Genomic DNA, 13,135 nt, shown 5'->3' with positions numbered 1-13,135 from the left:
TTCAATGCACAGAAATATGTACAGCTTAATATCAAGATACAAAGTAATGTCAATTATTATATTTAAATACTCAAGCAAAGTTTAAATATTGTTCGAAATTGTTGTACGCCTTTTTCACAGACAATTCTTTTTTTTCTTTTTCCTTGTTCCAATCTGAAAAGGCATGGGCGAATCTTCCTGTACACTTGAAGAAGGATTCCTAGAGTTGGCCTACGTGAAAGAGATCGCATTGGGCCCAAGAGATCGTGAAAGAGATCCCGATCTGGCAAATATTCTACGAAGATACGTGCTGGACGCGTATCCAGCTTCGGATGTATGTTTAGCCTTAGTCTATGGGACCAATCTGAGCGATAACAGAGTTTTATTTCTGCTAAGTCCACCTACACTTTGCAGGTAATATTTTACAACTTTGTAAGTACTGCAAGTTTTAAGCAAAAAAAAAAATACGTAATAACTTTAAACCAGAGGCAAACAATCTTCAAGAATTTAAATTGTTTTGTACTTTGTTTTTTCCATTTATTGGTTTTTCTTTTTTCCTTTTTACGAAAATTTTATTTATTTATTTTTAATATTTTTGCCCAAAATAACTATAAAATGGCCTAAAAAGAAGTTTTGCCCGATATTTTTGGCTGGTTAACAGATTGTCATTTCTGTGGTGCCAGGCTGTGGTACAATGGATTGTGCTGTGTTGTTCGCGGACTGAAGAGACATTTGCAGTCAAGTGATCGTAGGATGTTCTGGCTTAAAGAACAATATCTACAACTGTTCTACGAAGAGAACTGTACGGGGCCGATGACAGTGGATGCGATAAAGGTAATTTTATTTTTAACGGTTTTACTTTTAGTTATATATTGATTTTTTTTTAATTATTTTTTAAAATTTGGTTCCTCTATAAATTCCAGGTCTTTGGAGGAAGAGATTGGGCAAGTACTGGACATATTACTGGGATGTCTCCACCAGATAACGGCACATTACGTCGAGGTGCTTCAGCTAAGTTCAAGAAGAAACGTTCCATAGGAAATATTCAAACACTTAGGGTATGTGATAAAAAAATATCCCTAAAAGTACAGGAATATTAATTTTGTTTTATTGTACATTTAGTGTGCTAGTATCTTTTTTGTAACGTTTTATCCCAAGCTATCTTTTAATTCACAAACAATTCTTTACAAACATGAAGTTTGACTTAATTTTTGTATTTCAATTCGAGCAAATCATGTAAAACTAAGAACCGATTCAGGAAAATCGCAATTCCGTCAAGAGATCTTCGATCCGGGAGTTTATACCCAGTCTTGAGGCCCCAAAATCATCACGTTCTCCCTCCAAACTTAACAAACTTGATGGCATTCTTCTTCAACGCATAAACTCACAAAATTAAAAAAAAAAAATCCTAATTGAAAACTGCAGAATCAAAAAAAAAGTTAAAATTTCCTATGTATTACAGCCAGAATCTTGTCGAGATGTTTGCGAAGTAGCGTCAATGGGCTATATACCAAAAAGAACTCTGCCTAGTCCAGCGTTACCACCCAGTAGATCCAGATCAATTTCTAGTGAGATGGAAACGAGGCCCGGTGTAAGCCCGCAAGGTTCTAGTGATCATCTGGATTCATCTAGTCCTACACATCATCACAGGTGAATGATTCTTATGATTAATTAATCAATTTAATTTTATATTGCTTGCTAGTGTTCACTATCTTTACATTTTCGGATTTTAATCAGCTTCAAGTTCCGGATATCACGTCCACTTACAAAGTTTTTCCAGCCATTTTCATCTTCCACTTTTAATCTTTGTTGATTATAAATCTTGGAGTTACTTTTTTTTTTTTTGTAATATTATACAAATATCAATATTAAGTAGCAAACTTAATGTTCAGAGATATTTAATAACAAAACCTCGGAACTTGACTGGCCCGGGACTTAGTTAAAGCTGACGGAAGACTGACCTCTTTGACTCGAATTACATCATCTATCGTTTATTTTTCTGTATCTAAAATGAAGTGGCCTTCTCGCTTGTAGCGGTCGCCTTAGCCTGGTTCCTTTTTCTCCCTGTTTCTTTTTTACCTCTCCTTCTTTAGATTTATCTTTTAAATACACTTTTTCTGTATTCATAAAATAACTATTTTTACATTCACAATTTCTGCTAATTTTCTTATTTATTGATTAGCCTGATTTATGTAACGAGTTTGCAGGGTCTCGTAACTCTTAAATGTACATAGATTAGTTTGTGTTCTATTTCAAAGCTTTTTCTCCCAATCTCCAAATCTCGTAAAAAGTATTCTGAAAGACCGTGATGTGATGGAATCTTCCCCTTGTACTCCACAGAAACTGCTGAGGCTCATCATTTTCTTGTACCAGCATTTTTAGGTGCTCTTGCGTTTGTAATGCTTCGTACGGAAACCCTAAACTACATTCGATTCGTGTTGATATGTTCGAAAATAGAAAAGAAAAGATATCTACCGGGAGAATAAGTCATTATCTTGTCTTAGTTATGCTATAACAGGTTTTTGGTGACTTCAGTCCTGGTAAATTAGTTGTTTTAAAATAATCTCAGTCCCAATTGTCCCTAATAGTTTGGGTGATGGTGCGTTAAAGTCACTTAAGAGTTTTCCTTACTGTAAGCTAATTCCAAATTTGTAATTTGGTACCTCCAACAATCTTTGAAAATACGACATCTAATTGTTGACCGCATTCAGTTTTATTGGGATACCTGCAGATTAATCCACTGATTGGATGTTCAACAACCGCCTACAGCAGCTGTTACACTTTGCTATGATTTCATTTTCAGGGAAAGAGTAAAGAAGGAAGCAATATGGCCAGTGAGCCATCTTAGGCATGGATCAATAACCCACGAAACTCAATTAGATTTTGTAGATTTCGTCGCACTTTTTCGTTCTTTTAGGTAAGCTGTCATATATTTTTTTCACAGAACACATTATATAAACAATTTAATGTAAATAAATAGATAAATCTAAGCATGTCAACAGATTTTGTTTGTTTATTTGTTGATTTTAAAAAAAAAAAAAAATCAAAATACTTTTTCATAATTTCAGTTTAAGAGCACGTAAAGATCTGAAAGATTTATTTGATCTCTTTTCAACTTCATGCCGAAGTATGTCTGACAGTTCGTTAAACGATGGAAGTCTTAAGAGTTCACCAGAACATTCTGGAAAAGCACCAAAGATTGGTAAGTGATTGAAATGATTTATTTTTTTTAAATTTAGTTCATTGATTACTTTTTTTTTCGTTAGAATAGATTTTGAAGTAACTGATGGTATTTTGAGGAGCATGTATCATTATAAATTTTTCTTTGAGTATTGTTGCATGAAGTTTTGTTTGATTATTTATTTATATTGATACAAAAAATTACACAATTTTAAGTAAAAGTTTTGAAAGATTCAAATTTAGACGCTACGTTAACATTCATGTTTAGAGACGTGCACCAACAAATTAAGGTATACTCGTAATGTGGTTCTAGATTCGTCCAAAATGTGATAAAAGAAATTTTTAGTAAATTACCAATCTATTTGTTAATTGGAAGTAAGTTCTTCGTGAATAAAACCTTTCTCCACTTTTTACCGTGCCGTGATCAGTAAAGTTTACCATACATATAATTTACTAACTTCTTAATACAAATTTGAAACTTAAAGAAAATACTACCTTTAGTTTGCAATTATGAGAAAGTAATTGAAGATTTTTCAAACAAGATTTTCTTTATATTTTAGGTTTATTGACAAGAAATAGTTCTGCAGATCTGTTAGATTATAAAAATACTCCAGCGATGCAGAAAAAGAAAATCTTCGACGCAATCGCCACATCAAGTATTGTAACCAATTGTGCGGGTGTTGATACATCTAAATCGCAAGTTATTATGCTGAATAATTTTGCAAAATTTTTGGAAACAAAACAGCTTGAACAGCATACTGAAGAGGAAGTTAAGGAACTGATTCAAGTAAGTAACATTTTGATACAATTTGAGGAGACTGCTTTTTTTTTTTTTTTTTATCGTATTGTAACGAAGTTGACCTGGGCGGAAAAGAAAGGCCTAGATTGTTCTAGAGGTTGAACGACCAAAGTCAGTAACAGGCCGCCACTGCATAAACAAAAGGGGCGGTATCTACTTGTGGCAGAAAAGAAAGGCCTAGATTGTTCTAGGGGTTAAGCGACCAAAGTCGGTAACAGGCCACCACAGTGTAGACAAAAGGGCCGTCTCTACCTGACTAGAAAGGAAAGGGCTAGATTGTTCAAGTTTAGTGACCGTAGCCGTAGCGGTCCACCGCTGTGTAAAAGCCAGCTAAGAGAAAGGCCTCAGTTGGGGTGGTGGCATATGTGTTTTCCCAGCCAGTGATTGACAGGTAGGAGCGTGACAGAGAGTAGGAGGAGGGCGGCCCCAGCTGAGGTGGTGGCGGTATGTGTTTTCCAACCAATGAACGTCAGGAGGGCGTGGAAACTTATGCTCAGAGAGTTGGAGGAGGGCAGTCCCAGTTGGAGGGAGGCACGCAGTTAAAAGGAGGCCGACACAGCTGGAGAAGTCAGTTTCAATTGAGTTTTTAAGCAGTTTTTAAGCAAGTTTTAAGGAGTTATTAGAGTTTATAGTTATTAGTCAAGTTTATGAGTTAGTCTTGGAGAGTCAGTGTTGCGGAGTGCTTCAGTGGTAGCTAGTTGGGCAATTAGTCAGTTGATGAGTGGAGCTGTGTTAGTGTAGCTGAGACTAGTGCAATTCGGTGCAGTGCGGACCAGTGGTCAGTCGGGGAACAGTTTTGTGGCGTTACGAAGTGAGTAAGTAACAGTAAACTGTTGTGACTGTTGTAAATGGTGACTGTAATGAATAGCGTTAGTTGCTTGTAAATGTTAATGTGAGTAATGTTAACGTGTTAATAAATCAGGTTATTACTTACAACTTTAGCGAGTTTTATTAGTTAATCAAACCCACATATTTAATAACTAGTGGCAGGCATTAGTTGTGTAAGTAAAGTTTTTTTTTAGAAAAACTTTACAGTATATAAACTTGGTTTTTTCGGAAGCAATTTATTAACTTCTCAAAGATTCTTTCTCAAGGTGAGCTTTAATCAATTGCCTGAAAATTTGGGAACTATACAAGTTAAGTATTATGTAGTTAGCTTCTTCATTGTTGAAATTGGCGAATTGGAAGACATGTCCAGCTTTAATTCTATTGAGTATTAGATCTTCTCCATTCCAAGCAACTAATAAAATAATCTTAAGTTCAGAAAAATTCTAATAATAATGTAGGAGTTTTAGCCAACAACATTTAAGTTAATCTGTTTTGGGTGCTAGGTCACGTTTTAATTTGGGATTTGACTCCTTTAAAGGGCTCAAAATAATTTTAAATTATTGTAAAAGCAGTTCAGAAAGAAAGAGAAGGTCCAAAGAACTTAAAAGGAACCTCCTTTTATTCGCGTTAAGATGAGGATGCTTGACTTCTTCTAATGGTAGTCAAGTTTTCTCCCGAGAAGCCACGATTTAAGCCGCGGTAATGATGGTGGCATTAAGGTCTTTAAAAAAAATTTTTAAAGCAGTTTCTTCATAGCTTCTTCAGTGAACTTTAGAAATAAACGCCACATAATAAGTTGCAGGAATAGGTAGCCGGGCGGATTAAGAGGCGAGACCTGCAAAGCTAATATGTATTGTGGTACTAGGTTCGATTCCCCGGTCTTAGGCCTTGGAGTTTATTTAATGGTTAATAAAAGAAATTTACAGTAAAGTATGATTTGCTAGACGCCTCCGTCCACGACACCTAATTGGTAGTTGGACGTTAAGCTCCGCCTGAAAAAATAGGCGATTACTTTACTTACTTTAATAAGTTGCAGAATATTTGTCTGTATTGATGAAACTTATATCATTCAAGCTTATTGCTGGGTACTTTTGGACTTCTATTGCCTTCGGAGATTCTACTATAAGAAGCAGCTGCTTCTCATAATAATTCCTTATTTTCAAGCGTGTTAGAGCTGGGTTCGTCCTTCCTCTTATATCCGTAGTAATGGGAGAAATAGGTTTGGCAGGAGAGTTTAGGGAAGCAATATCTGTCTTGATTAGGATCAGAGCAAATAGTTTTCTTTTGATGTAGAACATTTATAAAAATACAAAACAAAATTATGAGATTCTTGTGGAATGGTCTTAGTGTAACACTTTTATCTTTCTGATGTACTCGTATTATTAATTTGCAAAATGTATTTTCAAACTGATTTGATTCAAAAATTTTCCAGCGTCATGAACCTGATCCAACTTTAAGATCACATAACTGCCTATCATTTGAGGGGTTTGCTAGATTTTTAATGGATAAAGAAAATTTTGCTTTCGTCAATGAAAGGGTTAGCCCAGATGAAAGGGATATGGACTACCCAATCTCTCATTACTATATTGCATCATCGCACAACACATACCTGACTGGACATCAGCTGAAAGGCGAATCATCCGTGGATTTATATAGCCAGGTAAATGTTTGATGTGTATAAAATTGTGTACAGTTTGGTCTCTTAAATGTGAATTATTTAGTAGACAAGTATTGGTAAAAGTTTCGAGACCTGCAAAGCTAATATGCATTCTGGTAATGGGTTCGATTCCCTTGTCTTTGGTCTTGGATTTTATTTAATGGTTAATGTGTGGAATTTACAGTAAAGTATGTTTGCTAGTCGCCTACACGTCCACACACCTAATTGGTAGTTGGACGTTAAGCCCCGCCTGAAAAAATAGGCGATTACTTTAGTAGACAAGAATTCGTTTTGGAAATTATTGTTAAATAAGAGATTTTGACTACTGAGGCGATTATTGGACGTCAAATAAAATGATAACTTTGGCAATATTGTATTTACAAAGCCACAATGAGATCTACATATCCTTGTCGTATCACGCATGCTTTTTTTTATATTCTTGACTAGCTTCAGGTTTTCATCCATTATCAGAGATTGAATATTTAGTTTGATGTTGAGAATTTGAGACTTAAAATGTTTCTGTTACCCCCACTACACTTTAATTAGATTAGTTAAAGGAAGGAGCTAAAAATAAAGCAAAATCAAATCCGCGTGTTGTTATCATGTAGGTCTTTTATTTAATATCTTGTTAGTTTACATGAAAAGCTAAATTTCTGTTGGTTATTTAGGTACTACTCAGCGGATGTCGTTGCGTAGAGTTGGACTGTTGGGATGGAGATGACGGATCGCCTTTAATTTACCACGGCCATACGTTTACCACTAAAATACCATTCAGATCGGTTGTGGAAGCCATTAATCGGAGTGCCTTTGTAACCTCACCATATCCAGTAATTCTTTCTATAGAGAACCATTGTTCTCTTCAACAACAAGCTAGAATGGCTCAGATATTTCAGGTATTGGTTTTTTAAATTGAGTAAGAAATTATTCCCTCGTTTTGTAATAGTCTTCTTTTTTCATTTTAATTAGCTTTAATTTTATTCATTATTTACAGAATGTGTTTGGCGAGAAATTAGTTTCAAAATTTATTTTCGAGTCCGATTTCTCTGACGAACCTTGCTTACCTAGCCCTGGCCAGTTGAAGTACCGAATCTTGATAAAAAATAAGAAACTAGCAGCGGACATTGCACCAGCCTATCCGGCGGTCAGAGGAGCGGGTCTAGTTGGCAAAGGACGTGGTGGTCATCAACTGCCGCCGACGGGAAGAGCATCCTCTATCATCTCCAACACTAGTGGTGGTTCAGTGAATGATGATTTCAGTGATGATGAAGATGATGAGGATGACGATGATGATGAGAACCTTGATGGTAATGTATTGATGTAGCCTAGATGTTAAGTGATAATGCTGTACTTGCCATTTGCTAACCATGATACGCGTATAAAAGTCTTTTTCATTTTTCTCATCTTAATTTGAAGTTCATTAACTTCCTTACAATTTTATAAGGATTTTATTTGTAACACTTCCTGAGTTAGCCAACAAAAAAAAACTAAATTTTTCTTTACAGCTGCAGAGTGTCCACGGACCGATTCACTTTCTAGTCACGATTCAATGCTGAAAACTCCTTCCCGGTCAATGGGAAAACCTGCAGTTACTCAGCCATCTGACATTGACTGGGGTTTACTGGAAGATGAACCTAACATTCACAAGGCCAAAAAGCAAAGCAGTCAGATTGCTAGGGAACTGTCTGATCTAGTCATTTATATTCAGGTAAAATACTAATTTAAAAGTTAGATTTAGGTGAGCTGCCTGCATTTGGTTTTCTTAAAAAAAAAATATAATTAATTCATGTATAATGTTTTATCCTCCGCAGGCTATAAAATTCCGAGGATTGAACACGATTAGTCCGAACAGTTCAGTTCGTTGTAAACGGGTAGCAGCCGTGGCAGCGGTTACCAGTAGCGTAATGCTGAAGAAAGGAAGTGGTGCCAGTTTAAGCGGAGTTGCTGGAGGTATCGGTAGTCCCAGTTCATCAGATTGCCACAACTACCCTAAGTCAAGGGTCAACACTTATCATCCCTGTTATCAGTGTTCGTCACTCAATGAAAATTCTGCCAAAAAATTATGTAGAAAACAGGCGCATGCGCTGATCGCACATACAGAAACCCAATTAGTACGAACATATCCAGCTGGTATGAGAATTGATTCGTCAAATTTCAATCCAGTCATATTTTGGGCATTCGGTATACAAATGGTTGCTTTAAATTATCAAACCGAGGACGCTGCACTGCATTTAAATAATGCAATGTTTGAACAGAATGGTCGGTGCGGTTATGTGCCTAAACCGGCGGTTATGCGCGACAGAACGCACATGATGTATCGAAGGTTTAATCCTTGGGACAAAGAATTCGACGGTTTACATTCTTCGCAAATGATATTAAACATAATCTCTGGACAATATGTGTGTCAGTCAAATTTAACGGCTAGTGTCTTTGTAGAAGTAGAATTAATTGGTATACAAGTAGATTGTGTTAAACAAAAAACTAAAGTTGTACAAAGGAATGCTTTGAATCCTATTTGGAATGAACCATTTTATTTTCAAGTAATGTTTACAGATTTAGCATTTTTAAGGTTTTCAGTGATTGATGCAAATACAAATCATTTGATTTGTCAACGTGTGTTGCCATTAAAGTGCCTAAGACCTGGTTATAGGCATGTTAGACTTAGAACGCCACAAAATCAACCGTTGCAATTGTCAACGTTGTTTGTGTATTCACGTACTGAAGAAGAGAGCGTGGGTCAGGGAGAAGCATCCGGTGATAGAAGTAAAGAAGAGAGCACGGCCAAACAGGAAATGCGGCCAACAGGTAAAAGAAGAATGTTCTTCTTGATGGTGTACGGAGTTGTGCCGGATGAACCTTATACAATATTAAAGATAACACAAGAAAGTACAACGCAAGAAGTGGTACTACAAGCTTTACAGAAAACCGGACAAGGTTCAGAAAGGGTACGTGATTATGTATTAGTGGAAGAAGTGTCTAGAGGATGGGATAGAAAAGATAGAGAAGCACCGGCAACGCAAAGAGTACTTGACCCACAGGAATGTCCACTGCAAGCGCAGGCGCAATGGCAGGGTGAGGGCAAATTCCTGTTGAAAAGAATGGGCGATGATCCAAGTAGCCGGGCTTGGCTGTCATCAATTCGTTCAACCAGAGTACGTCAGGAACGTACCTGGGATGAGGCTGATAATTTCCTAGTCTGTGTATACAATGTATCCCCAGAAATACCATATGCAATATTAAAAGTACCTTTAAGTGCTTGTGCGCAGGACGTATTGGCACAGGCGTTAGTGAAAGCGAGACGTATGGAAGATCCAACTAGATTTGTATTATTAGAAGAATTAGAATGGGGTAACGAACGACAGCAGAGAGTGTTACCAGATGATGAGAATATATTTAGAACGCAAGCACATTGGCAAACGATTGGTCGATTCATTTTAAGGGAAAGAGATATACGCAGACCTGGTGGTAATTTGCGTACAGTAACACTGGACAGGCTAAGTAAAGGACTATCCAAGTTACCAGTTGGTGAAGCGTTAAGCGATCCAACGGCCAAAGTACGTTTCCCATTGAGCAGTCTCAGTAGAAGTGTACGCGATTCTGGTTCGTGTAGACGTCAAAGAGAAGTACATTCAGAAGGTGAGACTCTGTCAGATGATGATATGACGCCAGACATGAGGACTGCTGTATCTAGATTAAAACGAGTTTCATTAAGGAAATTACGCGTTTGGAAATCATGATTTATGCTTTGCCACCTGTCTGATTAAAGGTAAATAAAATAACAAAAAGAAAGAAATATAAGTGCAATAAAGAATTTCGTTTTCTATAACCCCATTGTTTAAATATCTTCGACAGAACCGAAGTCTAGTCACTATTTAAAAAAGAAGTTTTTTGAGAATTTAAAAGATAAATGAATAAAATTTTAAAAAATTAAAATGAAAATACACTTTCTGTGATATAAATAAGTACGGTTTTGTTTTATTTTATGATTTTTCTTTTTCTTTTTTTTTGTATTTAATATAATTTTTTTTTTTTTTTTTTTAGTTGGTTTACGTTTTTATATATTTTATATTCATGTAAATTTCAAAAATAAATATATATATATATTAAAAAATAAAACTTTTGTTAATGTGTACAATTTAAAACACTTTTTATGAGATAAAAAAAATTAAAAAAGCAAAAAATTTTCCTCAAATGTACATTCTACTGTATATTGGTTTTTTCTACTTGCGTGTACAGTATTTATATATTATATAGATATTTAAAAAATTATAAAATAACTATATTATACTATATTATATATAATTTAAAGAAGTATATAAATTTAAAAAAATAAAAAACTATATGAAGCACTTATTTGTGAATAACTTTCAAACTGAAAACAGTATTGTTGCATACAACATTTGAAAAGTTACTAATATAATTTATAAGTTTAAAAGACAATTAAAAAAAAAAGAAATAAATAAATAATATTTATTATTAATGAAAATAGCATTTTAAAGTGAAATTATAATATTAAGTTTATAAAGTTTAAATCTATAAATAAAAATAAAATATGTTTGAATTTGTAATAATGTTGGATGTTTGTAAAAACAAAGAAAAAGCACAAAAAAAAAAAATATCGTAAAGGAAAACACGGGAATGAATTTGCTGTATAAAAGATTAAGGAGGGAAAAATAAAAGAAAAACTGTCCCACCCAGGGTATTAAATCGGGAAAAATAAATTAACGAATAATTATTATTAATTGAAAACGAAGAAAGAGATCTATGTAACAGTAATTTTTTAAGAATGCGACCAATTTGTAAACCAACAATTTAAAAAAAGAAAAATTCAATATCATATCCTCTTTTTTTAAAAGAAAATTAATGAAAATATGCACAAAAATAAATTAATTTCGTTAATTTCTAGAAAAGTGAGAAAAATAACAAAAACAAAATGTAATAATTGGACCTCAATTTAATGTTTTATTTTTATTGATCTTTTAATAGTTTAATTTTTCCAGTATTTGCAAGTAAAAACGAGGAATAAAATATTTTTAAAATGTACTAACTGGTGGGCCGGTTTTGCAAATGTTCAATTTTAGATGGGTAGTCTACACGGGAATGAATTTACTGTATAAAAGATTAAGGAGGGAAAGATTCAGGAGGTAATCTAAACTTGGCTTTCTTTAAAAAAAAAAAAATGAGGTACGTCACAAAGTCAAATCCAATGCGAAACAAAGCTTAATATGGCTTCTTTACTTTTCAATGTTGTTCGCAGTTTGCTCTTTGTCGTATGTAAACAAGTTGTAAAAGATGGGAAACCAGTCTTTGTGGTTATAAATTTGATTTATTGGATTGGTGAATAACTAGTCAGTTTAATCGCAGGATTAATCCAAGGATTGAGTCTGATTCATCAAGTTGTAGTTACCTAAATCCTAAAAAAAACAATCCGAATTACAATTCATCAAAAGTGCATAGACTGGAATCAGTTTTTGGAAAAATTAACCATGCTCTGGTGAAGAAAATCTAAGGTATTTTGATCGTAAACTATTAATAATAGTTTTAATTTCTGTCAAATTTTTTTGATTTCCTTAGTAACTTAAATACTTTACGTGACTTTAAAAGTGCTCTTTCTACTTCGTTTCTTTGGAATAGTAGATTATCAACGGAACGCCCAATTTTAAAACTCTCGACAAATCCATCTTTTGACTTAACAAAAGAGTAAACTCAAAACTTTGCCCATAAGGTCGTGTAAGAAGTCGCCTGTAGATCGCAGTTATAACCAAGATTTTTTTTTTTTCAATTCGGTATTGATTGTCCGGATTAAAGCAGAATTTCTAGCGTTCAAATATTCTTAAATCTTTAGTCCCAGGGGAAAAATACTAAAGAATAGTTATTTAACGAGTAACTTCCAGTAATGTTTCATCCGTATTCAAAAGCCGGCCCATTGACTACAAAAAAAAAAAAATGTGTAAAAGCTTTAATATCTATTTTCAGAGACCGTAACCATATTTACATATCCATACTTTTAAATAAATAAAATGCCACTCTATCTAAATTATGGAATAATGTTATCTAATTTCTAATAAAATTGAAGATTAAAATTTACTGCCTTGCGATTTATATATGAAATCTAAAATCACCTTTTTTTCGTTATATATATTGATTTTTTTTCTGGACCAAATAAAATATTTACAAATTTTCTCGTGTAATAAATTTAAAAATAATAAATACACTTTTTAAAATATCACGCTATTTTTTTTTGTTATTGTTGTTTCAATAAGTAGTGATTTAATAGTAATTGTATAAGTAAAAATTGTAGATGCAATAAACCATCACCAAATTAGAAGAATTACATCTCATTGGTTGATAATAGCGGAAGTAAAATTTAAAACAAAAAAAATGAAATTCTACTATTTATATATATATTTAAAAAATACAATTTCCTGCAACAATTTGTAAAGCAATGTTAAATAAATTTTTAGTTAATTCAAGTTGGGAGATATGAATGAAAATAGATGTAGTATTCTTTGAAACAGGCGTGAAGCGAACTTATAAAGTAGTCTCCAAATCCGTAATAATACAAAAAAAAATCTCTGTCATGAGTAAGGAACGGATTTTTATGTATTTAAAAATGCCAAATATTTAATTAAAATATGCATTTATTTTCGTCAATTATGTGGAAAATATGTGATTTTCTTAAAATATTTTCTGGA

At 33.8% G+C, this 13,135-nt stretch overlaps 1 protein-coding gene across 4 annotated transcripts in view; it reads left to right on the top strand.

Moving 5' to 3' along the window:
* LOC141460304 (uncharacterized) overlaps positions 1-10,315 on the top strand; it is a 762,362-nt gene extending 752,047 nt beyond the window's left edge. For all 4 annotated transcript variants that reach the window (XM_074140196.1, XM_074140195.1, XM_074140193.1 and 1 more), the window contains 12 exons: positions 162-393; positions 663-813; positions 903-1,037; positions 1,442-1,629; positions 2,783-2,896; positions 3,048-3,181; positions 3,720-3,946; positions 6,219-6,446; positions 7,112-7,336; positions 7,435-7,747; positions 7,946-8,148; positions 8,252-10,315. In XM_074140196.1, coding sequence (XP_073996297.1) covers positions 162-393; positions 663-813; positions 903-1,037; positions 1,442-1,629; positions 2,783-2,896; positions 3,048-3,181; positions 3,720-3,946; positions 6,219-6,446; positions 7,112-7,336; positions 7,435-7,747; positions 7,946-8,148; positions 8,252-10,177 — 4,076 coding nt within the window. In that variant the 3' untranslated portion in view covers positions 10,178-10,315. The remainder of the gene's footprint in view (positions 1-161; positions 394-662; positions 814-902; positions 1,038-1,441; positions 1,630-2,782; positions 2,897-3,047; positions 3,182-3,719; positions 3,947-6,218; positions 6,447-7,111; positions 7,337-7,434; positions 7,748-7,945; positions 8,149-8,251) is intronic.
* The last annotated feature ends 2,820 nt before the right edge of the window (positions 10,316-13,135 follow it).

This window comes from Rhodnius prolixus, unplaced genomic scaffold (genome assembly GCF_049639745.1).
Source record: "Rhodnius prolixus isolate KJV_2025 unplaced genomic scaffold, Rpr scaffold_6, whole genome shotgun sequence".
NCBI classification, from domain to species: Eukaryota; Metazoa; Arthropoda; class Insecta; order Hemiptera; family Reduviidae; genus Rhodnius; species Rhodnius prolixus.
The sequence above is the reverse complement of the archived record's forward strand: the minus strand, read 5'-3'. Positions and strand labels throughout refer to the sequence as shown.